General features: G+C 36.1%; 1 protein-coding gene across 3 annotated transcripts in view; it reads left to right on the top strand.

Annotated features, from left to right (window-relative positions):
* The first annotated feature begins 2,006 nt into the window (after nt 1-2,006).
* EIF3H (eukaryotic translation initiation factor 3 subunit H) overlaps nt 2,007-26,769 on the top strand; it is a 94,723-nt gene continuing 69,960 nt past the window's right edge. For 2 of the 3 annotated variants that reach the window (XM_035011793.1, XM_035011792.1), the window contains exons 1-2: nt 2,129-2,283; nt 22,002-22,158. In XM_035011793.1, the coding sequence (XP_034867684.1) occupies nt 2,152-2,283; nt 22,002-22,158 (289 nt within the window). In that variant the 5' untranslated portion in view covers nt 2,129-2,151. Of the gene's footprint in view, nt 2,284-22,001; nt 22,159-26,769 lie in introns of all 3 variants that reach the window. The other variant, XM_035011791.1, reaches the window with a different exon arrangement.

The raw sequence follows: 26,769 nt of genomic DNA, 5'->3' as shown, positions 1-26,769 counted from the left end.
ATCAAACTGCTTTTTTTGGAGGCAGAAATACAATTTAATGATGGTAACCAACATTCTTTGGGTGATCAGTACTGAATATTCAGTATTCTGCTATAATCTGTTATTTAAATTTTTCTGCATGCTTTAGGTTTATTTGGCTCTTATTTTTCTAAGATCTTGAGGAGGGAGCTTTGGTTATTGATTTGAGATATTTCCTCTTTCATAATGTATGCATTTAGCTATAAACTTTTCTCTTAGCACTGATGTAGCTGTGTCTCACAACTTTTGACATTTTATATTTTCATATTCATTCAGTTCAATGTGTGTGTGTTTTTAAAGTTCCCTCAAGACTTCCTCTTTGATCCATGGGTTATTGGAAGCATGTTGTTTAGTTTCCAAGTTATCTTTATGTTTTGACTTCTAGTTTGAATCCATTGTGGTTGGAGAACATAACTCTGTGTGATTTCAGTTCTTTTAAATTTGTTGAGGTTTGTTTATGGCTCAGGATATGGTTTATATGTTCCATGGGCATTTGAAAATAATGAAATGAATGTGTATTCTGTTATTGGGTGGAATGTTCTATAAGCATTGATTAGATCCTGTTGATGGTATTGCTGAGTTCCTTTATATCCTAGCTAATTTTCTCTCTAGTTGTTCTGTCAATTGTTGAGAGAGGGGAGTTGAAATCTCTAACTATGATTGTCTATTTATCTATTTGTTCTTTGAGTTCTATGAGTTTTTTCTTTACAGAAGCTCAGCTTTGTTACTAGGACATACACATTTAGAATTACTATGTGTTTTTGGTGATTGGCCATTTTGTCATTGTATAATGTCTCCCTCTGTCTCTGGTGATTTCCTTTTCTCCAAATTCTCCTTTATCTGATATTAATATAATCACTCCTGCATTCTTTTGCTTAATGTTGGCATGATATATTTTTTCCATCATTTTACTTTCAATATGCCTATATCATTATATTTGAAGTGAGTTTCTTTTAGACGTAGTTGAGTGGATTTGTACTATGTCAACTTTGCTAAGCTGGAATCATACTTCCTAGAATTCCCTTTCCTGTATAGTCTGAGCTAGGGTTGCCCGCAGGGGTGTGAGGGAAACAGAGAAGTCAAAGGTGACTCCAAGGTTTTTGGTCTAATCAACTGGAAGAATCAAGATGTCATCAAATGAGGTGAGGAAGACTATGTGAGGGAGGTGGTATTTAGAGCTCAGTTTTGGAAAGGTTAAGTTTGTGGTACATGTTGAACATTTAAGTAGAGAAGTTGCATAGGCAGATGGATATGCTGGTGTGGACTTCAGTGGAGAGGTCTAGGGAAAAATAAATTAGGGAATTATCAGTTCTGCATAGACATCTATTGATTGAGTAGACATTTCAAAAATAAGGAAACATAAGAATGTCTTAAATTCCTTATCTAAAATGATTTGCTAAAACTGTTAAGTATTGTTTTAAAGACTTCAGTTCCATATTTCAGAGAACTGTGTTATAAGTCAGCATGATTTTTAGGGAATATGTTCTGCATTATCCTTGAACAATGTACATAAAAGAGCTTCTTTGGTACTTTACTCATGTAAATCCTGCATAAAACTAATAGCAGCAAATGGCTGTTAACTCTCGTTATTCTGATCAAAGTTCCCACATTATACTTTCTGTATAATCTAAGTGGTTAGAGACTGCTACCTAAAACTACCTAAAACAAACTGCAATACCAGCTCGCCACGTTGGACAAACCCCGTCTCAGTTTCCAAGTATGTGTGATGGGAGTTGGTACAGCTCTTCATAGTTTACAAGATTGGGAATGCGGATTAATTAAAAAAAAAAAAGTGAAATCGTTTTTAGGCGAGACGCTACATAAAACAAGAGCTATAATGCTGTTAAGGTCAACTGACTAATAGAGACTGACTAAACATATGGTGGAAAATATTTTAAAAAGTCTAATTTTGTCTTAAAGCTTTCGATGAGAAAGAAGCCGCAGAAGCACAATGCACATGCGCAAAAGGTTACCTCCGCGAAGGAGGCGAGGCTGGAAAAGAGAAGGGAGGCGGAGCCGCACTCCAGCTTTTCCTCCCAGCTCCGCCCCTCGGGCTGTGCATGACGTCACGTAAAGCTCGTACTTCCGCTTCCGGTCACTCACGTTTCTCTTTTTTCCTGTCTGGCTGGAAAGATGGCGTCCCGCAAGGAAGGCACCGGCTCTGCTGCCACTTCTTCCAGCTCCACCACCGGCCCGGCGGGGAAAGGCAAAGGCAAAGGCGGGTCTGGAGATTCGGCGGTGAAGCAAGTGCAGATAGATGGCTTGGTGAGTGGGGTTCCGTTTCTACAGGCCCACGTGGGGAGCTCAGTTCTTAGTCCAGTCCCGCCAGACGCGCTGCTTAGCGGTCTTCCCCTGGGCCTGGTGAGACTGGGACGAGGTTTTCCCCTAAAACCTTTCTCTTTCATCTTCACTTTTTGTTGGGAGGCGCAACAGCTTTCTCTGCCACCTCCTGGGGGAGTTGAGGGCTGAGGAAGGGAACAGAGGCTAGGGGTGTGTGTGACAGATTGTTGGGGTATTGTTTTGAGATGCCTGGATTTGGAGAAAGACTCTTGAGGAAGACAAATAGGTGAAGGAGGTGTAGTGAAGGACCTAGGAATCTAGGGCTTTTGGGAAGGTAAGGTAAACTTCATTGATTCTCTGCTGGGACCTGACATCTGTAACTTCCCAAGTGGAGATTTACTTTGTGGCCACTTCTGAACCTGTGGTTCAGCGTTTATCTGAAACTGTGCAGTGGGCATAAACATCTCTTATGTTGGCTTCTCCTTTCCCCATCTGTGAATGTTGGAGTGCCTCAGGACTTGGGTTTAGGCATCCTTCTATCAGGTCTCTGCTTGACGTAGTGTATCGAGAGTAGGTAAAAGCACGCTCATGGAGCCAGACTGCTTGGGTTTGAGTCCTGTCTCTAAAATTAGCTGAATGACATTGGTTAAGTTAATCTCTTTATAGTTATTTTCCTCATTTTAGTTGTTTTGAGGATTAAAATAGGCTGAAATGTGTCAATAACTAGAACAATGTCAGACATAGTAAGTTACCATTTAACCTTAGTTGCTTCAGTGTTATTATTTGTGTTACAAAAAGTTACAGTAGTAGACCCTCCTTAAGTTCCTTTCATTGACTTTAAATATTATTTATATTCTGAAAACCTTTAGATTTATATTTCTTGCCAGACGTGGTTTTTGCATGCCACTCTTAAATATCCTACTGCCCGCCTGACATCGCTTTTTGGATATCGTATAGGCATCTCAAATTTAACTTGTACAAAATAAGATTACTGTCATCTCCCCTTCCTTCCTCTCTCCCCATCCTTGGTCTTACCTCAGTCTCTCCCGTCTTAGTAAATGGAACTACCATCTAACCATTTGAACAAGTCAGAAAACCTAGGCATTAACCTACATTTGTTCTTTTTTCCCCCCTCAGCAAATCCTGTTGGTTCCATCTCCAAAATACATCAAATTCATCTGCTTCTCATCTATCTCTATGCCATCAATCATATCCACTTGCAATAAAATACAGACTTCTTACCACATTCTTCAGGGTCCTGCTACTCCTGTCTCTTTCTCCAAACTCACCTCCTACTTTATTCTAGGCTCCATTCACAGTGACATTTTAGTTGTTTTCTCTTCCTGAAATACTCAAGTATTTAGTGGCTTCTTTTGATTCTTTAGGTCCTTGGCTTAAATTCCCCCATTTCAAGAAAGGCCTTGCCTACCAGCCCTGTTGAATGTCGCTCCCTCCCCATCATCCTCCATCACACCACTCTGTTTCATAGCATTTTCCACTGCCTGTAACTGTCTTGTTTGTTTTCTTGTTTGACTCCCCCACCAGAACATAAGCTATTGGAGGACTTTGCTTTTTCACGTGTTATGTTCCAATAGAGACCTTTTAACTGATATAGATAGAATAAATGAATGAATAAAAGATTTCATTTTATTTTTTTTAAGATTTATTTATTTTAAGAGGGGGAGACACGAGCGGGGGAGGGGGGGAGGGCCAGAGGGAGAGGGAGAGAAGCAGACTCCCCACTGAGTGCAAGCCGGCAATGGGACTTGATCCCATGACCCTGAGATCATGACCTGAGCCGAAATCAAGAGTTGGACCCTTAACGACTGATCCACCCAGGCGCCCCTCATTTTTATACTGCTCCTAGTACATGTCCTGATATCTTTTATAGAGTATTCTAATGGTATCTTGAATTGTTTTCTTAGCCCTGTTCAGTCCATCCTTCATAATTTAATTAAAACATTCACTTAATGTGAAAGTTTAGATCTTGTTAACTTCCTTCTTTAAATGTTTACAGTGATGTTGCAGTGAATTCAAGGCCTACCAAGATGTCCTTGCTTTTGTGTTCAGGTTAATTTCCTACTATTTCCAAGCCTCATAGGAAGTGTACATTCCAGCAACACAAGACTCTTTGGTTAGTCTCATGTTTAATCACATTTGTTCCTGGCATCTTGTTAGTGGTCAAGACCTGTTTTTCTTCTTGTATCGAACCTTTCCTTTCCTACCTTTGGTTCTGTTTCATCACATCTTCTTTATCTTTAATATTACTTTTCCCTTAACATGTCAACATTGTCAGGACTTTCCCATATTACAATGTTCAGTTCTCTTTTTCACTTAGTTCCATTCTTAGCTTCCACTTTTTTCCTCTTGAAGTCAATGGTTAAAGAATTATCTATATTTGTAGTTTTCCATTCTTTCTTCAACTCACTGTTGTTAGAATCTCCATCACCAATAATTCCCTGATTTAGTTTTTAGAAAAATCATTGATAGCATTCGCAAAGAACTATAAAAAATATCAAAATATATCACACATGCAAAATAGTATCTATGATACATAATTTAAATAATCACAAAATAAACATCCAGCTACCTGCCATTCAACCTGAGAAATAGAACATTGTGATTATCTTTGAAGCCTCTTCCCCTATTTCATCCTTTCCTCCCATCCCTAATCCCCACCCTATAATCACTATTGTGAGCTTTGTTTCAGGGATTGGGTTTTCTTAAAGCTTCACCATACAGAATATTTCTAAACAATTTGTTCAGTTTTGCCTGTTTATATCAATAATATGAATGAAATGTGAATTAAATCATAGTACATGTTCTCCTACATCTTGAGTCATATATGCATATCTCACATTGTTTTTGAGATTAGTCCATTCTAGACTGTGGCTATAATTCATTCCTTTTCATTACTATAGAGCACCTCATTGTATGAATATGACATAATTGTCCTCATCTGACCGTTAATGGACAATTAGATGGTTTGTTTTTCTTGTGTGAAATGGTATCTCTCAAGAATCTTTTAATTGTCCATTCCGTTAGACTTGTCAATGAGATTTTTACTGTACCCTGCACAGAGTCAGTGCTCAGTGCATCCTCTTGGAATGGAGGAGTGGCTCTTCATTGCAGTCAAATGATCTCATTGTTCCTAGAAAAGATCAAACTAATCTTTCCTGTAGAACTTTTCATGTAAAACCTACATCGTTCCCCCAAACCAGTCTGAATCTTTCCATGGATCAGTGAGACAAGTGGAATTGGCCTCACCTGGTACCTTGTTAGAAACACAGAAATACAGGGGCGCCTGGGTGGCTCAGCCGGTTAAGCGTCTGCCTTCGGCTCAGGTCATGATCCCAGGGTCCTGGGATCGAGCCCCGCATCGGGCTCCCTGCTCCGCAGGAAGCCTGCTTCTCCCTCTCCCACTCCCCCTGCTCGTGTTCCCTCTCTCGCTGTGTCTCTCTCTGTCAAATAAATAAATAAAATCTTTAAAAAAAAAAAAAAAAGAAACGCAGAAATACAGTATCTCAGAATCTTAGGCCCCCCGTCTTGATCTACTGTATCAGGTGGTTTATAGCATATTAATATTTGAGAAGTATTGTTCTGGTCCACATTGATTTCTTCCTTTATCTGAACTTTTAATGATGACAGCTTGTATCGCTCATCTTGGCACATTATCATAGACTGTTTGTTAATGGTTTACTGTTTTTCTTTTCTCACTGAGATGATAATTTGCTTATTTTTTTTTTGAGATGATAATTTGAAGACAAAATTGTAAAAATTTTTAAGAGATTTTATTTATTTTAGAGAAAGAGAGAGAGTGTGCGAGTGAGCATGCGTGGGGGGAAGGGCCCAAGGGGGAGGACGAGGGACAGACTCTGTTCTGAGCTCTGAGACTGGAGCCAGACACAGGGCTTGATCTTGATCCTGAGATCATGACCTGAGCCAAAACCAAGAGTTCGATGCTTAACTGACTGTGCCATCCAGGTGCCCCAAATTGTAAAATACTTGTGTCTTTCATAGTTTCAGTGCTTAAAACTGATTACCATCGAAATTTATTCCTTTAAAATTTTGTTTTTCCCTTTATGTAAAAAGTTATTTTGTTTAGAATTGTTAGCTGCCTCATTCCTCCTCTATTGGATGTAAGGCAGAGTATGTTATTAATAAGTGAAAAAGTCAGAGTTCCATCTACTTTGTCATTTAGGTATCATTCAGATGTTTCCTCACGGGTACTTTCCAACTGCTCTTAAGTGGCCCTATTAGTTCATTGACCCTTTTATCACCCAGTCAGGCCCTTGTTACTGTCGAAATTCTCTTATTTGTTGCTTGTCTTCTCTCACTAAAATATCAACTTCCCAAGAGCAGGATCAGTGTCAGGTTTGTTCACTGCAATATTAACAGTGACTGACACATAGAAAGCATGCAGATACTGTGAATGAATTAAAACAGTTCTGGGTACAAGAAATTTTCTTGAAAATGAATCATGAGGAAACTGGGTCAGTAAATGCTTTGTAGAAATGGTGTGTTGGTGAGAAACATGAGTGAGGCTGGGAGACCAGTGAGCTTTGTAAACTTGCTCATATTTCTTCCTTTATTTAAAGCATCAGTGTCTTATCTGTAAGAAAAGTCACTAATGTTAATTGAGCACCTGCTATTTACAAGACCCTGTGAAGGAAAGTTTGGTTAGATTATGTCTGATTCTCACAACAGTTCTAAGGGTAGATGTTATCTGCCTTACATACCTGTGGCTCTTCAAAGCTGATGAGAAAATGGTGGAAGTGCTTTGTGAACTGAAAGGAATAATTCAAATTTGTAAAGGGCTTATACTAGGCCTAATGACATATATCACTGTGTATTGTGTGTGTGACACTACATGAAGTTAGTAGCTTGTTAGACTAGATAGTAGCTTGTTAAACTATGAAATGGAAACCCTAGTCTAAAATCCAAGTCTCAAGTAGAATACAATTTGGCCTTTAAATGTTTTGTTTTTTTTTTAAAGATTTTATTTATTTATTTGAGAGAGAGAATGAGTGACAGAGAGCACGAGAGGGAAGAGGGCAGAGGGAGAAGCAGACCCCCCGCCGAGCAGGGAGCCCGATGCGGGACTCGATCCCGGGACTCCAGGATCATGACCTGAGCCGAAGGCAGTCGCTTAACCAACTGAGCCACCCAGGCGCCCTGGCCTTTAAATGTTTTAACAACAAAAAATTGTGTGGCTCTTGGTTCCTCCTTTCAGCTTTCTGACTTCAGTAAAGACTAAGTTGGTTCACATGTGTGGATATTTCAGTCAGATAACTTGAAATTCTTTCAAGCACCAAAATTTTTACATTTTAGCCATTTTAATTGTAAATCTTTCTGAAGTGTATTACATAAATTTCTGCCTCTTTAGTCAGAGAATATTGAAAACAGCTTAGCCATGTTTTGATGACTTAGTATTATCTTTAAGAACATAATTTGTTGCCCCATACTGGACAGTAGTCCTCGAGAATCCCTTTGGGTATTTACATCTGTTTATTTCTATAATGTCCCCTGTCTTTGAGGTGCCTTGCATAAGTTGTCTTTCTAGTTGGCTGTCTTTTTTTCTTACTGTTTTTGTTGTTCAACTTACATGTCTTACCCCTTTTATTTCTAGCTTTTTATTTGCTATGGATAGTAAACCAGATAAGCAGTCTTGTTAGCATTATTTTTAACATGAGGCTAAGTACATGCTGCATGAGGATTAAATTGAGTATGCAGTCTGACATTTTGATCACTTAGTTATATTTTTGCTTTAGCAAGTAAGATGTTACTAATTATAAGTAACAGCTTTTTATAGTAGATGAAAACATTTGACATACATTATTATATCCTAGGAACTCCAGGACCTGATAGAACCAGTATTAACTGGATTATATGTATGATTCAGTCACTCATAGAAGCTGAGTGGCTTTTCAAGGGTGTAAAGTGAATTTATTCTAGAGTTTGGACTCAAATCACAAATTGCCGTCTTTGATGCATTTTGCTTTCCATTATTACAACTGCTTCATCCATTGTAAGGACTCAATAGATGTTAGTTCTTACTATGTGCCAGGTACTATTCAGAGTACTTTATATGTATTATAGCTTTATATGTATTATAGCTTTGAAGCTCTGATTTGGGAACCATTATTATCCCCATTTTACAAATGAGGAAGCTCATATACATATAGATTATGTGACTTGAATGTCAGCATAAGGGGAAATAGAAATAGTGTTCACAAAAGAATTAATCCAGTGTTTCTTGCTCAAGCATCAGGAAGTGTATTTTCCAAAACTTAGGTCTCTTACAGACTTAGAACTTCAAAATGTACAAGAAAGCGAATATATCAGAATCTTTATATTTAATAATCTGTCATATTCGAGGAGAAGATTTGTAGCTAATAGAAGTCAATTTAGTAAATATTCTCATTTGGAAAAAGACAGCTTTTAGCCAATGGGTCACACAGATGTAAGATATTGGGGAATCAGCATTGAAGAAAATAGGAGGTAAGCTAAAGAGAATTGAGGAGTACTGGTAGGTATTCCTTAGTAAGGTAGTTTACTTGCCTTAGGGTAGGCAAATCTAAGTCTGTCTGACTTCTCAGGATGTTTTTAAGATTCATATAATCCTGGAGACATCCTGGACTTTGTTCCTTTCCCTTAAGATCAGAGGGCTTATTGGAATCCATTGCTTTTTTGAGAAAGCTTTCTGATAGTGCTTCTTCCTGTGTTTATGGTATATACATCAGTGATGACAAACTGTATTAATGTTGTTTCTTGTAACTATCTTGGGCTAATTTAAGGAGCCTAGCATACATGGTATTTCTCATGGGGGAGATGATTTAATAAATCAGCTAGCATCTCTGGGCCTTTGTTTCTTCTTTAATATGAGGATAATGCATGGCCTTTCTGCTGTAATGAATAGAAGCTTAATAAATACTATTTTTATTGATGTTTAATTATTGTAGTAACAGATTTAGTAGTTGGTATTGATTTTAATAGTTACAGTGGGATTCCAAACTCAATGCTTTACCAAGTAAATGGAAGATAATGAAAAATTTTAACTTCAGTTGTAGCATATTTGGCCCAGATGAAATGGCATATGTACTCTTCAAATGCCTATTTTGATATTAAAAGGTGTGGGTGCACAGTATTCACTGGTTTCTTTTCTTTTGTTTTCTTGTCACCTTTGGCTTCAACTAGCTACTATATAATTATAAATTCTGATCTTCAGCTTAATATCTGAGATTTCAAGAGCTTTGCTGAGCAACACCAGGGATTTTAAGTCTGCCTAGCATTTTTTTGGACATTTAGCTCAGTCTTAGCTTTGACAAGCCTCTACAGAGCATTAGCCTTTGGCGAGGGTCTTTACCAGGTCTTATTTTGTAGTCAAATATTCTCACTTGTACTTTACCCACGTCTACCCTAGTTTCTTAGATGAAAGCTTCTAATTTCAGCACTTACACGAAAGCTTGGTTGCATATGCTTTTCTCTTGGAGATTAGTTCATAGTTTTTCTTTTGTAAAATATTTAAATTGTGGTACTTGGATATTATTTCCTTTGGCAGTGTATGAGAAAATATACTTAAAGAGAAAATAACTTTGTTTTTTCCCATAAACTATTTGTAGAAGATGATTCTGTAAAATGGCTATATCTTGTAAAGATTAGATTTAATAGCAAAAAGTACAGTGTAATGCACATCTCCATCTATATGGTGACACACTGTACTTATTAAAACCGAAAGAGCTGAAATGGACACTAGTGTTTGCAAGAGTAGTACCCTGTATTTTTGTTAATGTTGGCACCAAGCCCAAAAATAAGTAGAAAAAATTGATTCAGCAAAAGAGTAGTAACTTAATATTAACTTAGTCAAAATATAAAACTTTTTTACTGTTTGAGCCTGAATTTGTCAGCTGTATTTTGGCATAATATTTTAAGGTTTTAGTTTTACTCCAAATAGTACCTAAACACCACAGATAGTCATTGTATCCTGATGATTAATATGAATTCTTTTCCTTAGTACCTTCTATACCTCTATCCCTGTCCCCAACTAGTTTCATTTGATGTAAGTAGCCATTGTTTGTTTATTTATGGGACAATAGTAATGTGCTAAAATACGATTCTTTAAAACAAAACCCATATGTATTCATTGTAAGAGAAGTTTGGAGAAATCTCTCTCTCTTACACACACACACACACACACACACACACACACACACACACCCCACCCCCTCCCCCAACCAGAAAGAAAATTACTCGGTTTATAAGCTCATAACGTGAGGGTGGGTAGCACCATTAAGATTTTGGGGTTTACTTTTCTAGTGTTAAATACCTATAGTTGGGGGTGCCTGGGTGGCTCAGTAGTTGAGTGTCTGCCTCCGGCTCAGGTCATGATCCCAGGGTCCTGGGATCGAGCCCCGCATCGGGCTCCCTGCTCGGTGGGAAGCCTGCTTCTCCCTCTCCCCGCTTGTGTTCCCTCTCTCGCTGTCTCTCTCTGTCAAATAAATGAAATAAAATCTTAAAAAAAAAAAAATACCTATAGTTGAAGTTAATGGCTTAAAGGTTATGCATGATTTTAAGCATGTTGCCAAATTGCTCTCCAGTATAGTTGTATAATACAGTTTATTTTCCCATGTGCAGAATATTGGAGTGCTGCTTCTTGGCACCATTGCCTAAGGAGTTATGATTTTTAAAAATCTTAGTCTTTATTTTTAAAATTACCTGTGCCTGTTAGTATGCTAACATACTTGTTACAATGATAAATCAGTAAAATATTTTCTGTCCTCTGTTAGTGATACCACATCTGCCCAAGTCATCCAGGCTTCTGGTATCATCTTTGATTGCTCTGTAGGGTTTTCTTTGGATTCTCTTAGGATCATTTACATAGTTTGTGAGTCTATAACTGTGTTGTCTGCACTATTCATTTCTCACTCTCCTTTCTGAATTATTGCAAAAGTCTCATGTGACTGGTCTTACAGATTATATTTTGTACTTGGCCATCACACATAATGCTGCTGAGTAAATAATTATTTTAAAGGACAGCTATAGTCCTAGAATGCAAAAACCTTTTGGAAAACCCCCTTACACAAAATCAAATCAAACTTGATAGCCTGACTATTAAGATCTTCTTTACCTTCTGTTTTTAGCCTCCAAATGAGGGCTTGTAGATAACTATTTTCAAGTTTGGTTTACGGATAGCCTTTAAAACAGTTAAAACAAAATATTTTCCATTGAATAGAAGAAAACCCCTGTTTTTCATTTTGTGTAGAAATGCATAATCTTCAATTCGGTTGTGAGGGACCTCTTGAGAAAGGTGAATAATCACCTTGTTCTGGTATTACTGTGGTGTGCTTTTTAAAAGCTGAAGTCTTTTAAATATGTTAACCCTATTTAATTAAACAGCCTTTTGGGTACACTTGGTACATAAATCAAAAAGCAAAAAAGAGTATGTAGTGAAAAGAAGCTCTCACTTTTCATCTCTGTCTTCAGCCACCCTCTTCCCAGAGGCAGTCACAGTTACTCTTTTTAATGTTTCCTTCTGGACTTACTTTAGCAAGCACTGCCTCCTGTTAAGGAAGCAGAAACAAACTATAATTGAAGTGCCCCCAAATCACCTAAAAGCCTTCTAATTAAGCAGTGGTCTGTGCTCCTCAATATAACCAACTTAAAACATGTTAGGAGTAGATAGCTCCTAACAGTTTTGTAATTTTTTGAATTGTTATATATGAGAGGGGAAATGAATTTTGTTCCAGCAGAGCTTTTTTAACACTCATTTTACTTTGGAAAAATTACTTTCCAGCTACATGTGGGAAAATTTGCAGATTGGTTATGTATATTGAGTTGGTAAAGTAAAAACTTAATGTTCAAAATAAAACATCCTCATCACTTAACCTTTAATTGTGATTATACATTTGTATGTTTGATTGCATTATTGAACTATCTCATGACTAATTTTTTGAGGATAGCAGTGCTATATTCTGTTGAATTTCCCTTTTCCCCCTTTTCGCAACAATTATTAGTTGATTTAACTTTAAAATTGTGGACCATTGATGAGCATTAGATCCAAGAGAATAATAATGAAGTATGCTCTTTCAACTGAAATATTATAGAGGTGATATTGATTAAGTGTTTTGGAGCATTGCAACTAATCCCATATGTGTCAGGAGCAAAATATCTTTTTTTTTTTTGCTATTGAAGTTACTTAAATTTCTTTCACATCAAAACTGAAAAGCAGTGATTTAAATCCTATTTATTATTTGACTCAGCCAGTTATGAAATGGAACCCCTATCCCACTTGAGCCATAAAATGTGTTAAATTCAAGACTAATGCTGCTTTCTGCTTTTTGAATTTACATTTTGGCAGTAACTACCTTCTTTGTTCAGTGTTAGAAAAAAATGATCTAGGCTTAACCAAATAAGAAAACTGCCAAGTTCACAGATCAGTCAGTGAAAGAAGCCAGAATTAAATGAAAGTCTAGTTATTGACTTTACAGAATATGCTAAGGGGAGATTCTGTGGCATTACAGTTTCTTTGAGACTAAAATTCTTCTATGGTAATAGCTGTTCTTTGACGGTGATTGATGTGAGAAATTCAGGCTGTAGACCTTACCTCCCAGAATCTACAAAACTGGAATAAAGCCAGTCTAGGAATCGTGCATCCTGCCTGACCTCTTCTCCAAATGGCCGGCAACTGGTGCAGTTGGGCTTTGCCGTTTTATTTCAGACTTCTAAGAATCTCTTGGAGTGGATCTAGTTTTTATTTTTAGCAAGATTATTGATGTTTTTGAGGGAATCTGCATACATACATAAACACACGTATACACTGCTGTTTTGAATAAAGACCATTTACTCTCAACTTTGACTTTTTGATGCAGATTTAAAAAATCTTATTTTGAAACCCTGTGGTATTGGTTGTTATAAGAGAGAGCTCTAGATCAACATGACCGATAAGTCTTAATAAAACTGGAAGTTTGTTGTCAGGTGGTTGATTTTTAATAAGTTATATTTACATCTTATTAGACTGAAAAAAAATCTCTGAGGAATAAACTGAACATTCTGGGGAGGCAAGGGTCAATGCCATGAATATAACTGGCATATTCTAGTTACTAAATATTTGTTGGATAGGTGGACGGATGAGTGAATGGATTAGGTGAAATGTTTATTAGAGTATAGCTAATATGTTACTGAGAATTTACTAGGCACTGTATGCTAGGTACTTTGGGTGGATAATTTTTTAATCCTTGCAACAGTGCTGTGAGATAGGCACTGACTGACTTATCTCCACAGGAGGTACGTGAGGCTAGGATAGATAGGATACCTTCTCTAAGGCCACAGAACTGGCAAACTTTATTTTGGATTCTAGTGCTCCAGCCTCTCAACTATGCCATGTGATTTTTCTGTTTGTACAGACTAGAGGTTCACATTTGTGTATACAATCATAAGAATTAATTTTTAAGCTTTTACTAAAGCTTTCTTACTCACTTGAACATTATTTTTTTCAGAAAGAAATAAATGTTAGTTCTAGAGTTACTATGTATAACAAATGGAAGACAGCAAATCAGCATTTGAATGTTGGAGCTTCAGCTGGGCTCACTCACTGGATAATTTACTTTCTTACCTCTGTCTTACAGAGCTTGTCATTTAAAGTGGGCTCCTGCTGCTGAAATAAGTTTGTTTTTTACCCCTCTTAAAAATACAGTGTTCAGATTGGAATCAGAGCTAAGGGAATAGTGGTTTGACCCCATCTAAGGAGTATGCCTGTCCTCTCCTATAGAAGCAGCATGGGGTAGTAGAGGAACTATGGGCTTGATAGCTGCACAGTTTGGAGTTCACGTCTATTGAAATATTGTTGTATTTTGAAAGACTTCATATCAGTGACATAAATTAAGAAGTGTTTGATTCTAAAGTTCAACTTTTGGACTTAGGAAAGAATGGTCTACCTGCTTCCATAAACCACTGCTACCTAAAGTGTGGGTATGGTTTGTGAACTGTTCACTGTCTGTATGAGATAAGCACAGGATTGAGACTGAGTGTTTAGAAACTTTTATAGCAGTATGATATTGCTGTGATAGCCAAGAGTGTGATCTCTGGCCTTGTGTTTTCTCTTTTTTAAAAAAGTCACGTTTCCTGTAAGTTTTATTTTTTTACTATAGTATTGGTCTGTGAGGGATTGGAAGAAAATAAGTTCTTCACCATGGGTAGTCTGAGAAGCCCTGTTATAAATTATTTGCATACCTATTTTCACTAATAGCATCTTCCTATAACCAGAGTCTAATAATATTTAATAGAGCCATATATAAAATACTATTGTGATTATTAAATACCACCAGATTTACTTTTTTATTATTGGCTCTAGTGGTAAAACATTTAAATACTTTCAGCATTTCTTTTATCTGTGAACTGTTTAAAAAAGATGAACAAGTGGATTTAGTGTTTTCTTATTCTAGGTGCACAATACAGGTTGCAACCTCTGAACATTCCCTGTGAACTTGGCTTTATACAGGAAGGTTAAAAATGGTGGTGTAGTTCCACAATTTAAAACTACTTATGTCCCTAATTTTAACTGGGCTTTCAACAGATCCTTTTTATGTCTTACACAGGGACAGTGGAAAACCTGCTGCTTTTCTTGGTGAAGATTTATTGCTGTTAGTTTGCTCAAAGTTTGAATTGATATTTTTGCTGATTTATAATTGGCTTATGTCAGGCTTCTCTTAAACAGATCTCTCTGCTTGTTGAAAACAAGTCTGTGTATCCAGAAGTTACCTCTTTGACTCCAGTGGTGTGTACATACGCATATTGTCCAGTCGTTTGTGTATGTGAGTGCAGTGACGTCTGTGAATAGACGTGAAGAGTGACCCTATCAACCGGAGACTAGAATTTAAAGTCAGCAGGTGCTCAGGCTTATAGTTGTATTTTTTCGTTTTCTCCTCCTTTCAAAGCCCACTTATTCACCCTCCCTTTTTTACATACCTAAAAGAACATGCTAAAATCAAGATATATCCACATCATTCTGTCAACTCAGTAGTGTTGTCGAAAAGAAATTAGTGGGGTTTTTTTTGGTGAAACTTCATGCAGTAAATTGCTGTAATTGCTGGATTTTAAAATCTTTTCTGTTAACTTTTCCTTAACATTTTATGTTTTTTGAATTGAAAACAAATACATGCTTATTATAATAATAACAAAGATTCATAAGAGATATATCCTTCCACACCATTCTTGTTCATGCAAACATAAAAGCATAACTGCATGTATATAATAAAGTTTTATTACTAGTAATTTTTAAAACTCTAACCCTTTGTGTGTCGTGGCTCTTTGGGAATCTGACGAATGCCACAGACCTTTCTTCCAGGAAAATGCCTTTAAGTATATAGAAATTATCGGTAAAATACCTAGTTAATCCCATTAAATTCCAAAATACTTTAAAATAATGGCAAAATTCTAAATGTTATACTTTTTTGGCTTCTAAAACCATACAGTTTTATATATTCTTGATTGCCTGGGCTTATTATAAATGTGAATTATTATAAATTTGAGTTTATATATAGTTATACAAAACATATGTTATATGTAATGCAGGGATATAGCAGTGGTTTTTTACCTAGTTCCTTATAAGCATTTCAGGGGATCTTTGAACCCTGAATTGAGAAAAATTGGTAGTTGGTACATATATGAATTGTTTCTTCAGATTTTAAAAAACATGTACAGGTTTTTAAAGTTAAGGTATTATTTATACAGAATAAAATCCACCTATTTTAAATGTATAATATGGTGTAGTTGTAAACAACACCACATCAAGGTGTAAAATAGTTGCTTCACCCTAAAGAGTGTGCTGATCTGCCATCAGTATCCTCCCCCTCACCTGGGCCCCAGGCAACTACTTAGGGGGTTTGTTTTGCCTTTTCTAGAATTTTATATAAATGAAATCACACAGTACATAGCATTTCATTTGACTTCTTCCAGTTAGTATAATGTTTTCAAGATCCCTCTCTGTTGTACTGATATTTCGTTCCTTTTTATTGCTGAGTAGTAGTACATAGAATGGATATACTACAATTTGTTTATCTAACTTTGGTGGCCTTTGGGTTGCTTTCAGTTTTTAGCTACTATGAATAATGCTGTTATGAGCAGTTGTGGACATATCTTAGTGTGGGTACATTTTCATTTCTCCTGGTGAATTCCTAGGAATAGGAATCTGGGTCGTGTAGTAAGTTTATATTTAACTAGAAGATGCTGCAATTACTGTCTTCTACCTTTCCACCAACACTTTTCATGGGGTTCTAACTTTTTGGAAAGGTCTCAGTTTCCACTCTCCTGACTCAGAAGTCCAGGATACCATCTTTTGATCCAGCACAGAGAATGGATTGCAATCTAGCTCCTAGCTCTTGGGTATTATATCTATGTCTGTTGTACCTGTGGGTACTGCTGCGTTAACTCACAGGGTTAATGCTCTGGTTGTCGGATTCCTTGTCTTGCTTGATTGGTTAAACTTTTTAGAAATGCAGTATAGTCAACATTTCTATATGTCTGCAGGAGTAGAGGGGATTCAGTACTTCAAATTGGTGTATTGCAAGGCCTAAAAATTCCAGATATATTTCTTAAATAGTTTACTTTTTAACCCTGAACTTTATTAAGAGTTGCTTTAATAGAGGAATTTTGTGTGGTAGCTTCATAGCCCTTATTTTACCAGGTAAAGATTGGCTCTGACACTAGTATTAGAAATATCGCTGATTAAAAATCATTGTAATACTTCCTGAAAGGATTTTGTTAATACATTGTATTTCATAATTCATCAACAAAAATTATATGAAATTGCTCATCTTGAATTAATGTAATGGTATCTTAAGACATAACTATGTCTGTGAGTAGATTGCGTTTATTATTTATATGCCAGTACTTTTGGTAAAAACATGAAAGTCTACTCCCATCCTAGTGTTCATCCATCTCTAGGCCTTTTTGTTCTGCTAAAGTATGACTTGTGTACTTCATGAAAAGTTAATATAAGCATTTTAATTTGAACTCCATAGCTGGCAAGTATTCTCTTCACCCAAGCTGACTGCTTGGTCTTCACTTCTCTGCTCATGTGTTGTCTCAGGGAGGGGCCTTTCCTGGGTCATACACGTTAAGGTTACCTCCCTTTCATGCCTCTGTTTTTTTCTTCAGTGTGCTTCACTATCTGTAATTTTCATTCACATTCTTAATTGTCATTCTGGAATAGTGGTTCGTAAAGTGGGAGAATCGCCAACACTTTTATAGAGGGTCTCTGAGGTCAAAACTATTTTCATAATATTTAAACATTATTTGTCATTTTTACTCTCATTCTTTATGAGTGTTTAATGGAGGTTTCTAGATGCTACATGCTGTGTGGTATTAAAAGATTGAATGCAGAAGCAGATAGGAAAATCCAGTTGTCTTTTATTAAACTAGAGATTAATAAGATTCACAAAAAATGTGAAACAATGTTATTCTTTTTTTAAAAGATTTATTTATTTATGAAAGAGAGAGAGAGCATGCACGCGCACACAGAGGGAGAAGGAGAGGGAGAAGCAGACTCCCTGCTGAGCCAGGGAGCCCAATACGGGGCTTGATCCCAGGAACCTGGGATCACGACCTGAGCTGAAGGCAGATGCTTAACTGCCTGAGCCACCCAGGCGCCCCACAATGTTATTCGTCTATCCTGATTAAAATTTCTTTCTGAAAATGTAAATGTTTTACAAAAGTGTGAAAATGTCATTTTTTGTCTCCTGATTGTTTTTATTTTGAAAAATAAAGTTATTTTTCACAAGTGTAATTTATGACAGTGTAATATATTTTATTATTGTTTTTAAGTGAATAAATATTTTGAACATTTTTCAGTTTGAATTTCTAATATGTAAATATCAATATAAAAAATTCTTTGGGGTCTTAGTAATTTTTAAGAGTATTAAAAGGGCCTCAGGATCAAAAACTTTTGAGACTTGCTATTTTAAAATATAAACCTCATGAAAGTAAAGACTCTTATGTGTTTGATTTTAGTTTCATTTTCCCAACAGGCCTGTCAGAGGTGGCTGGCCTGTAGAAGTCACTCAACACATACCTAGGTGAATGGATTAATGAGTGAATGAAAGAAGGCAAAAATAACAGAATTCTCGTGATTCTGTGCACAGCTTCCAAATCTTTCTGTAGTAACTGGTCTTTGCAGATATCATATTTGATAGAAAATTACTCTAATTCATCAGCATAATCTTTGTTTGGGTCAGATTTAAATGGTTCCCTGGTATGGAATTGTAAGTTTTTGATATGGTTTTGATAGAGAGGTCTTAGAGATTCTGCTAAATGTTCCATTTTAGGGAGGATGGAAGATTTTATTCATCATGCTGATTAACTGAAATTTTAGGTTTGTTGACTTCTGGTAGAATTAATTTATTTGGATATTTTAGATTGTTATTTATATTTTATCCTATAGTATTGAGAATACTTTGTGTCTTTGAAGTTAAATAGTTGTGTTTAGCCTTTTGGGCAAAGTTAGGTTTTCATTTTTTAAAAAGTCAGGCACTTTTAAAAAATAGTATTGTGTTCATTAGAGATTACAAAATAGTCTGCTTTACTTTTTCAAATTGCGCTGAATAATAAACAGTATTAGAAAAAATGGTTCCTCTAGGGTAATTTCAGCAGACCGGACATCTGTTTACTATTCCTTGCTAAGATCCACCCAACTTGAGAATGTGCAAACCTCAGAAAGCTGGGCGACTGTTCTAGAGATAGTTGATGTATTCAGAGACCAATACTGACTGTGCAGGGCAAATCAAGTAGGTTAATAAACACTTAGACCCAGAGTATGACAAAGTTTGGGAGGGGGTGTAGAAGAATTTGGTAATTTAGGATTCTACTGGCCAGTTTGTTTCCATCCTTTAGGCATAATATGTAGGAAAATCTTGATTTACCCATGAATTTGTAGGATAAACAAGCCCGATCAGCATTCATATAAGCAGTCTTTAATTTGGGGTCAAGCTATAAAGCCTGTCTTACAGAACACTTGATGCTTCTCAGATGGATTGCTGGCATTACTTTCCCTCTCATCTCTGTGCTCTAGAGATTCTTCCAAGTAAGGCTTGAGTTCCTCTATTAGGGGGTGATATTTATGCTTTTATAAATAAAATGTTCACTTTTGGGTCTGTGTTTCTCAGTGTACTCAACTTTTCATCAACACAGGGAGTCTTAAAACAGAGGAAAGGAAACTTTGTTTTAACCACTTGTGTGCATTGCAGTCCTCTGAGGAGTTAAAACAAAAAAAAAAAAAAAAGGAAGGCTGCTCCATACTTCCTCATTAAAAGTTAGAATGAAGTAGGATGTTAGAATCACCTGGAGAATCTAAAACAGAAATGAAAAGAAAATCCCCTCAAAACCAATATAGGATCCTTAGCCCAGATCAGTTAACTCTGAATTTCAGAGGTTGGATTTAGGCCATCTGCTTTTTGTATTTTTTTTGCTTTTTCCTTTTGTTTTTTTAAACACTGATGGCTCTAATATGTAGCCAGGGTGAAGACCTCTCTTCATTTATTTAAAAAAAAAGCTCCGCAGGCCATTTTGATAAGCTGAGAACAAGTGATACAGAGCTCTTGAGTATGTGGGATCATTTGTGATGCTTATAAACAAAATATAGGAGTATGTTTTTGTTTTGGAGACTATTAAGCTTTCATGTATCTATTTTTAAAAGTAAGAGGAAGCATGACAAACAGGATTAATTAAAAATATATCAGCCCTGTTTTAGGGACAGAGGCATATGGTTGGTTGGAGGGAGAGAAAATGAAAGGGCATGAGCTTGGCTGAAACAGAACTTTTGTGGTGGAACATTCCCATCTTGTGGCTTGTGAGAATAGTGCTGCTAAAGATTAGAAACTGTATTGCATTACAGCAGCTAGTGGCAGTTTCCTCTTGATTCTACTTGATGTCTAGTGATCAGGGCACAAAAAATTTGACCTCTAGGACCATTCCCTTAGCTTAGGTCTTTTGCTGCCTGACCCAGTAACCTTACTACTTCAAGCATCAAACCCTGCTTCTGCAGCCTAGCTACAGCGCCTTCTTCCAGAGCTTTTGTCCCTGCATTCTTTCTGTTTCAGCCTTGTTACTACAAACAAAGTTACTCAGTTATTGTGAAGTAATTATAAGTACCTTGAAGTCCAAAGTCATATTTCATCTCCCTGATTTAATAATTCTGTGTCAGATTGTCTCTGTTTCCTCATCTGTCAAATAAATGAGGAAATACTATTTCTCACTTCATGCTGTAGTTAGGGGATTGAATGAGTCATTATGTGTAAGGCACTGTGGAGTGCTTGATGTAAGTGATTGATAAATGTTTAACATTCACTCCTTGAGCAAATAGATTCCGAGTATCTTTTAAGTGCCAGGACCTGTGTTGGGTGTTGAAGATGTGGTGAATAAACACATCTCTTCCTTTCTAGGAGACTATTGAAGAGGGGAGACCATAAGCAGAACAAGGATTTTTGTCTTGTAAATATGAAACATCTATGGAATGTTTTTATTTATAAATTCTTAGTTATTTCTGTAGGATATCAAAAGCTTGTATGTGAATTTGTTAGTTCTGATCAGGAATTTCCTTTTGACATCTTTCAAGTTTGAATTGCAAGCCCATTACATTACTTTTTGAACTAAAGAATTGAGATTTTAGCATGTATGTAGGAAATAAAGGCATAAGATGTCAAACTGAAGAATGAGCTTAGTTTTGATAAAATTTTTTTATATTTATAAATATATATATCTATACATGTTTATATTATATTTTTTATATTTTGAATGCTTTGGGTGGGAGGGTTGGGATGGCTGGGTGATGGACATTGGGGAGGGTGAGTACTATGGTGAGCGTTGTGAATTGTGTAAGACTGATGAATCACAGACCTGTACCTCTGAAACAAATAATACATTATATGATACTAAAAAAAATTAAAAAAAAATTAAAACAAAACCCTTATTTTCTAGGAATTATAACTAATGATTATTGTTACTGTGAACTTTTAAATTAATTTCCTGTCCAACCTTGCAATGTTACCTCTTTATCTTTATGGAAATGTTAAAGGAGAGAGTAATGTAAGAGCCAGTTTTCCATTAGAGGTTATGTGGTGTATCCTGGTTGAGGAAAATTAGGTAGTGCTGGAGACTTTGTTCTTTTTGTTTTCTGTTATCAAACGTTCCCATTGTTGCTTCCTTTGGCTTAATGAGATGTTCTGTTCAGGAGCCATTTTGAGATGTTGAGAAATTGTCAAGGGAACAGTTTGCTTTCAGGTTTTCAGGTAATTGAGTTTTTTATCTCTGTGTCTTATTGATGGTTTTATCATCTGTGTCAGGAAATTATCATGCTGTTAAGAGATATTAATAGGACCACTTCCTCTGTAATAATTTTGGATTGAGGTAATACTGTTTGAAGGAGCTCCTGGATGCCAGACCTTTTGGGAACCTTGACCTGAAGGTCATGAGTGCTGTACGTGGACATTTTTGACATGTCTTCAAACTCCAGGAGTTACAGATGTACATTTAGATTATGTGAGTTTTATTATTTCTGTCAGAGTAAAGGAATTGATTTACAAGAAACTTGGCTAGTTCTATTATGTAATTTTGTGATTTTTGCAAACCCATAGTATGGTTCATTTTTTCTTGGAAATAAAGGAAATAGAAACTGTACGGATGGTTGTTAAGGTCACTTCTGTATTTTCTTTTAGGTGGTATTAAAAATAATAAAACATTATCAAGAAGAAGGACAAGGAACTGAAGTGGTTCAAGGAGTGCTTTTGGGCTTGGTTGTAGAAGATCGTCTTGAAATTACCAACTGCTTTCCTTTCCCGCAGCACACAGAAGATGATGCTGACTTTGATGAAGGTAAGGGTACTCCTTTCATGGTTTTTCTTTTTATTTAAAAAAAAATTTTTTTTTGAGAGAGATTTTATTTTTATTTTAGAGGGAGAGAATGCATGTGAGTGGGCAGAGGTGCAAGAGGGAGAGGGAGACAGAATCTCAAGCAGACTCGCTTAACCAACTGAGCCACCCAGGCGCCCATTTTCTTCTGTAGTATTTTGACTTAACGTTTAAGAAGATGAGCTTAGGGTGCCTGGGTGGCTCAGTCGTTAAGCGTCTGCCTTCGGCTCAGGTCATGATCCCAGGGTCCTGGGATCGAGCCCCATATCGGGCTCCCTGCTCCGCGGGAAGCCTGCTTCTCCCTCTCCCACTCCCCCTGCTTGTGTTCCCTCTCTCGCTGTGTCTCTGTCAAATAAATAAATAAAATCTTAAAAAAAAAAAAGAGCTTAACTATTTCAGAAAGAAGACACTGAGCATAATTGCTTTGTTAGCAAAGGCCATTAGTAGTTAAAGTTCACACCAAAGGCCAAGGTTAATAACCTGAAAGATTTTAAAAAAAAATCTAGTTAAAAATAATTTCCCACGTGTCTGAACACTCAAGGATCATTTTCTGTATAACTTTTTTTTTTTAATGGTAAGAACAAGTAGTGTAATTTACCATTCCTAAACCATTTTTGAGTGTATAGTATAGAGTGCTAACTATATGCAGGTTGTTCTGGAACAGATCCCTAGAACTTTTTCGTCTTGCAAAAACCTGAAACTCTATATCCTTTGACCAGTTCCTCTTCTTTTCCCCCTTGCCAGCCTCTGGCAACCACTATTCTGCTTGCTTACTTGCTTGCTTCCTTCCTTTTTCTTTTTTTAAAAAAGATTTTATTTTTAAGTAATCTCTATACCCAAAGTGGGGCTCAATCCCATAACCCTGAGATCAACAGTCACATACTCCACTGACTGAGCCAGCCAGGTGTCCCATCTGCTTTCTGTTTCTAAGAGTTTGACTCCTTTAAATATTTCCTAAAAGTGAAATGAAATGATGCGATATTTGTCTTTTTAGAGACTGGGTTATTTCTTTCTTTCTTTCTTTTTTTTTTTTTTAAGATTATTTATTTATTTGGGAGAGAGAGAGTGAGAGAGAGCATGAGAGAGGAGAGGGTCAGAGGGAGAAGCAGACTCCCCACTGAGCGGGGAGCCCGATGTGGGACTCGATCCTGGGACTCTAGCATCATGACCTGAGCTGAAGGCAGTCGCTTAACCGACTGAGCCACCCAGGCGCCCAGAGAGACTAGGTTATTTCACTTAGCTTAATGTTCTCAAGGTTCATCCATGTTATAGCATATGACAAGATACCCTTTTATAAGGCTGAATAATATTCTGTGGTATATATATACCACTTTATCAATTCATCTGTTGATAAATATTTAGGTTGTTTCCATCTCTTGGCTCTTTTGAATAGTGTTGCAAATACCTCTTCAAGATCCTATTCAGTTCTCTTAGATATATACCCAGAAATGGGATTTGCTGGGTCATATAGTAATTCTATATTTAATTTTTTTAAGAACTTCCATACTGTTTTTCATAGTGGTATACCAATTTACATTCCCCACCAGTAGTGTGCAAGTGTTCTGATTTCTTCACATCCTCTCCAAAATTTTTTTTCTGGTTATTTATTTTTTTGATAGTGATCCTTCTGATAGGTGTGAGGTGATACCTCATTGTGGTTTTGATTTCCATTTCCCTGATGATGAGTGAGCATTTTTTCATGTGCTTGTTGTCCGTATGTATTCTTTGAAGAAATGTCTAGTAAGGTCCTTTGCCTGTTTTTTAGGATTGTTGTTGTTGAGTTGAGGAAGGTCTTTGTATATTCTGGATATTAATACTACCTTATCATATGTATGGTTTGCAGATATTTTCTCCCATTCTGTAGGTTACTTTTTTACTCTGTGGATTGTTTCCTTTGCTGAAGCTTTTTAAGTTTGATGTAATCGATATTGTCTGTTTTTGCTTTTGTAGCTAGTACTTTTGGTGTAATATGCAAGAAATTATTGCCATGACCAATGATAGGAAGCGTCTTCCTTATTTTTTCCTCTAGGAATTTTCTGCTGGTACCATTCTGCTTTGATTACTGTTGCTTTGTAATATGTTTGAAATCGGGACGTGTGAGGTATTCAGCTTTGTTTTTCTTTCTCAAGATTTTGGCTATTTAGGGTTTTTTGAAATTCCATATGAATTTTAGGATTTTTTTCCCCTATTTCCATAAAGATGCCATTGGGATTTTGATAGGGACTACATTGAATTTGTAGATCACTTTGGGTAATATGGACATTTTAACAATATTAAATCTTCAGTCTACGAACACAGGATGTCTTTCCATTTCTTTGTGTTGTCTTTACTTTCTTCCACCTGTTTTGTAGTTTTCAGTGTACAAGTTATCCCCAGGTGTTTTATTCATTTCGGTGCTGTTATAAATGAGATTTTTAAAACATTTTCCTTTTTGTCATTTGTTTTCTTGTAACTTTTAACTGATGACTTTTCACTTGGATAAAATGTTACTTATGTAATTTGATTTCACATACTCATAGTACCTTGAAGATATAATAGACACTGAACATATTCTTGCTAAGGTTAGTACCTTGATATTGCAATTTGGTCTTACAAAAATCATTTTTTCATTAAAGTAATACCCTTAGAAACTAATCAAGGCTATTTTATTCTAGGCACTTGGGTATTTACATTTTTAAAAACTTTTGTGCAGTATGCACCTTTTTGTTTTTAAGCTGGCCAAGCTCTCCTTGTTTCATCTGAACTGTATATGTCATCTGAACTACTGTGATACTATCAGATTACGGTTGGGATTTCTCTGCACTCCATTCTGGCAGTATTAGGATATCTCAGTTCCTCTGTCTACCAGCATATCTGGAGATGCTTAATTATATTGCAGTAATAACTATTTTGAGCTGGAAGACTAGAGGAGAAGACAAGGGATTGTTAACATAGTTTTTTTGGTTTGTAAGTGAGGAGTTTGAGGGGTTCACTTGAAGTGATTTCCTCAGTTACTGTGTTAGTGGCATAGTTGGGAGTAGAATCCTTTCCAGAACAGTTCATATTGTCACATAGTTTTCTCAAGGTAATTAAATTTGTCTTATAAAATTCTCAATTTAGAATATGTGCAAAAGATAATGTTCAGTGCAATTATGGCAGGTGAACAAAGCAAAACGTATTTATTAATTTTAAATCTTGATCGTTGGATGCTGACTTCTTATGGGCTTTCAGGTAATTGACCAATATGCTATTTTATTAATACGTACTTTAAGAAGCTCATTAAAAAGTGTTTTAACAACATGGACATAAGAAATTTCAATTTAGTGTTAAATAACAAAAAAATTGCTGGACATTGTGTGCTGTGTACTATATGTACGTTGCCTATAATTAGTTGTTACTCTGCACGTTTGAAGGTGTTATCAGTCCCATTTTCCAAATTAGGAAACTGATCCTCAATAAGACAAATAACTTGTCAAAAACCATTTAACTGGGAATTTATAGAATAGGGCTTTAAATCTTCAGCTGACTGGTTCCAAGTCTCATGATTTTCCTGTTGTTGCTTTTGGACACTTAGTGAAGTGGAAGCCAATGATTAAAGGGTATAGAATGGGAATCATCATTATTTTGTAACTGAAATCTGCTTTTTGGGTAAAACAACTAAATTTGTTTTTTTTTTTATTTATCTTTAGAAGCAAATAGGATTTGCTATTTTTCTTATACATGTGAAAGATCTGCGATAATACTCTGTATTTCTTCCTACCCTTATATAATCAGTCTGGAATTTTAGGTTCTCTCACATAATTCATTTATTTGTCTGAATAGGCTTTACTATGTAGTCACCATTAGATTTTTATGAAACCTAGCTAAAAGTAAATTTTCTCATTATATGGATATATCGTGGAATAGAAGAGCCCTGCATGTTATTTTAAATCATTCTAAACATCCATTGTTTTACGTACTGCTTTTCTGTTACTTTATGCCTGCTAAAACAAATATTTATTTAGGGAAAGAGCCTTTTTTCTACCCTTCACCTTATGGAAGTAAAGTTCTCACTAAATATTTTGTAATTTTAATGATTACATATTTTGAGTTGCTTAGGTATTTGTTTCTGTGTTTTTGTTTTGGTGCCTCATGTAAAGTGGAGATTTTTAATCTGTGGTCCCAAAGTGAAATGTTTTAAATTAGGGGCTGACAAGCTACAATCTGTGGGCCTGCTTCTGCGTGTAAAGTTTTATTGGAACACCGCCATGCCCATTCATTTATGTATTTTCTGTGGCTGTGTTCCTGCTGCAGTGGCATAGTTGGCTAGTTGTGACAGAGACCATATGGGCACCAAACCTGAATTTTTTTTTTTTAACCGTCCAGCACTTTAAGAAAGTGACCACATTTTTTTTGTGTGTGTGTGTATATGTGTGTGTGTGTATATATATATATATATATATATATATATATATATATATATATATATATTTTGTTACTTTCCCTCTCTATAAGGTTAAAGAATAAGGTAATTAGTTGTCTCTTTCCATCATAAATAGATGACTTTTTGTTTGTTGCTTATTCCTTTCTAGATGTTGTCCTTAACATTGACTCTGA

Source organism: Mirounga leonina, unplaced genomic scaffold (assembly GCF_011800145.1).
Source record: "Mirounga leonina isolate KUSES-001 unplaced genomic scaffold, KU_Mleo_1.0 Mir_165, whole genome shotgun sequence".
In the NCBI taxonomy this organism is placed as follows: domain Eukaryota; kingdom Metazoa; phylum Chordata; class Mammalia; order Carnivora; family Phocidae; genus Mirounga; species Mirounga leonina.
Note: the sequence above shows the minus strand (reverse complement) of the source record. Positions and strands in the feature narration are given on the sequence as shown.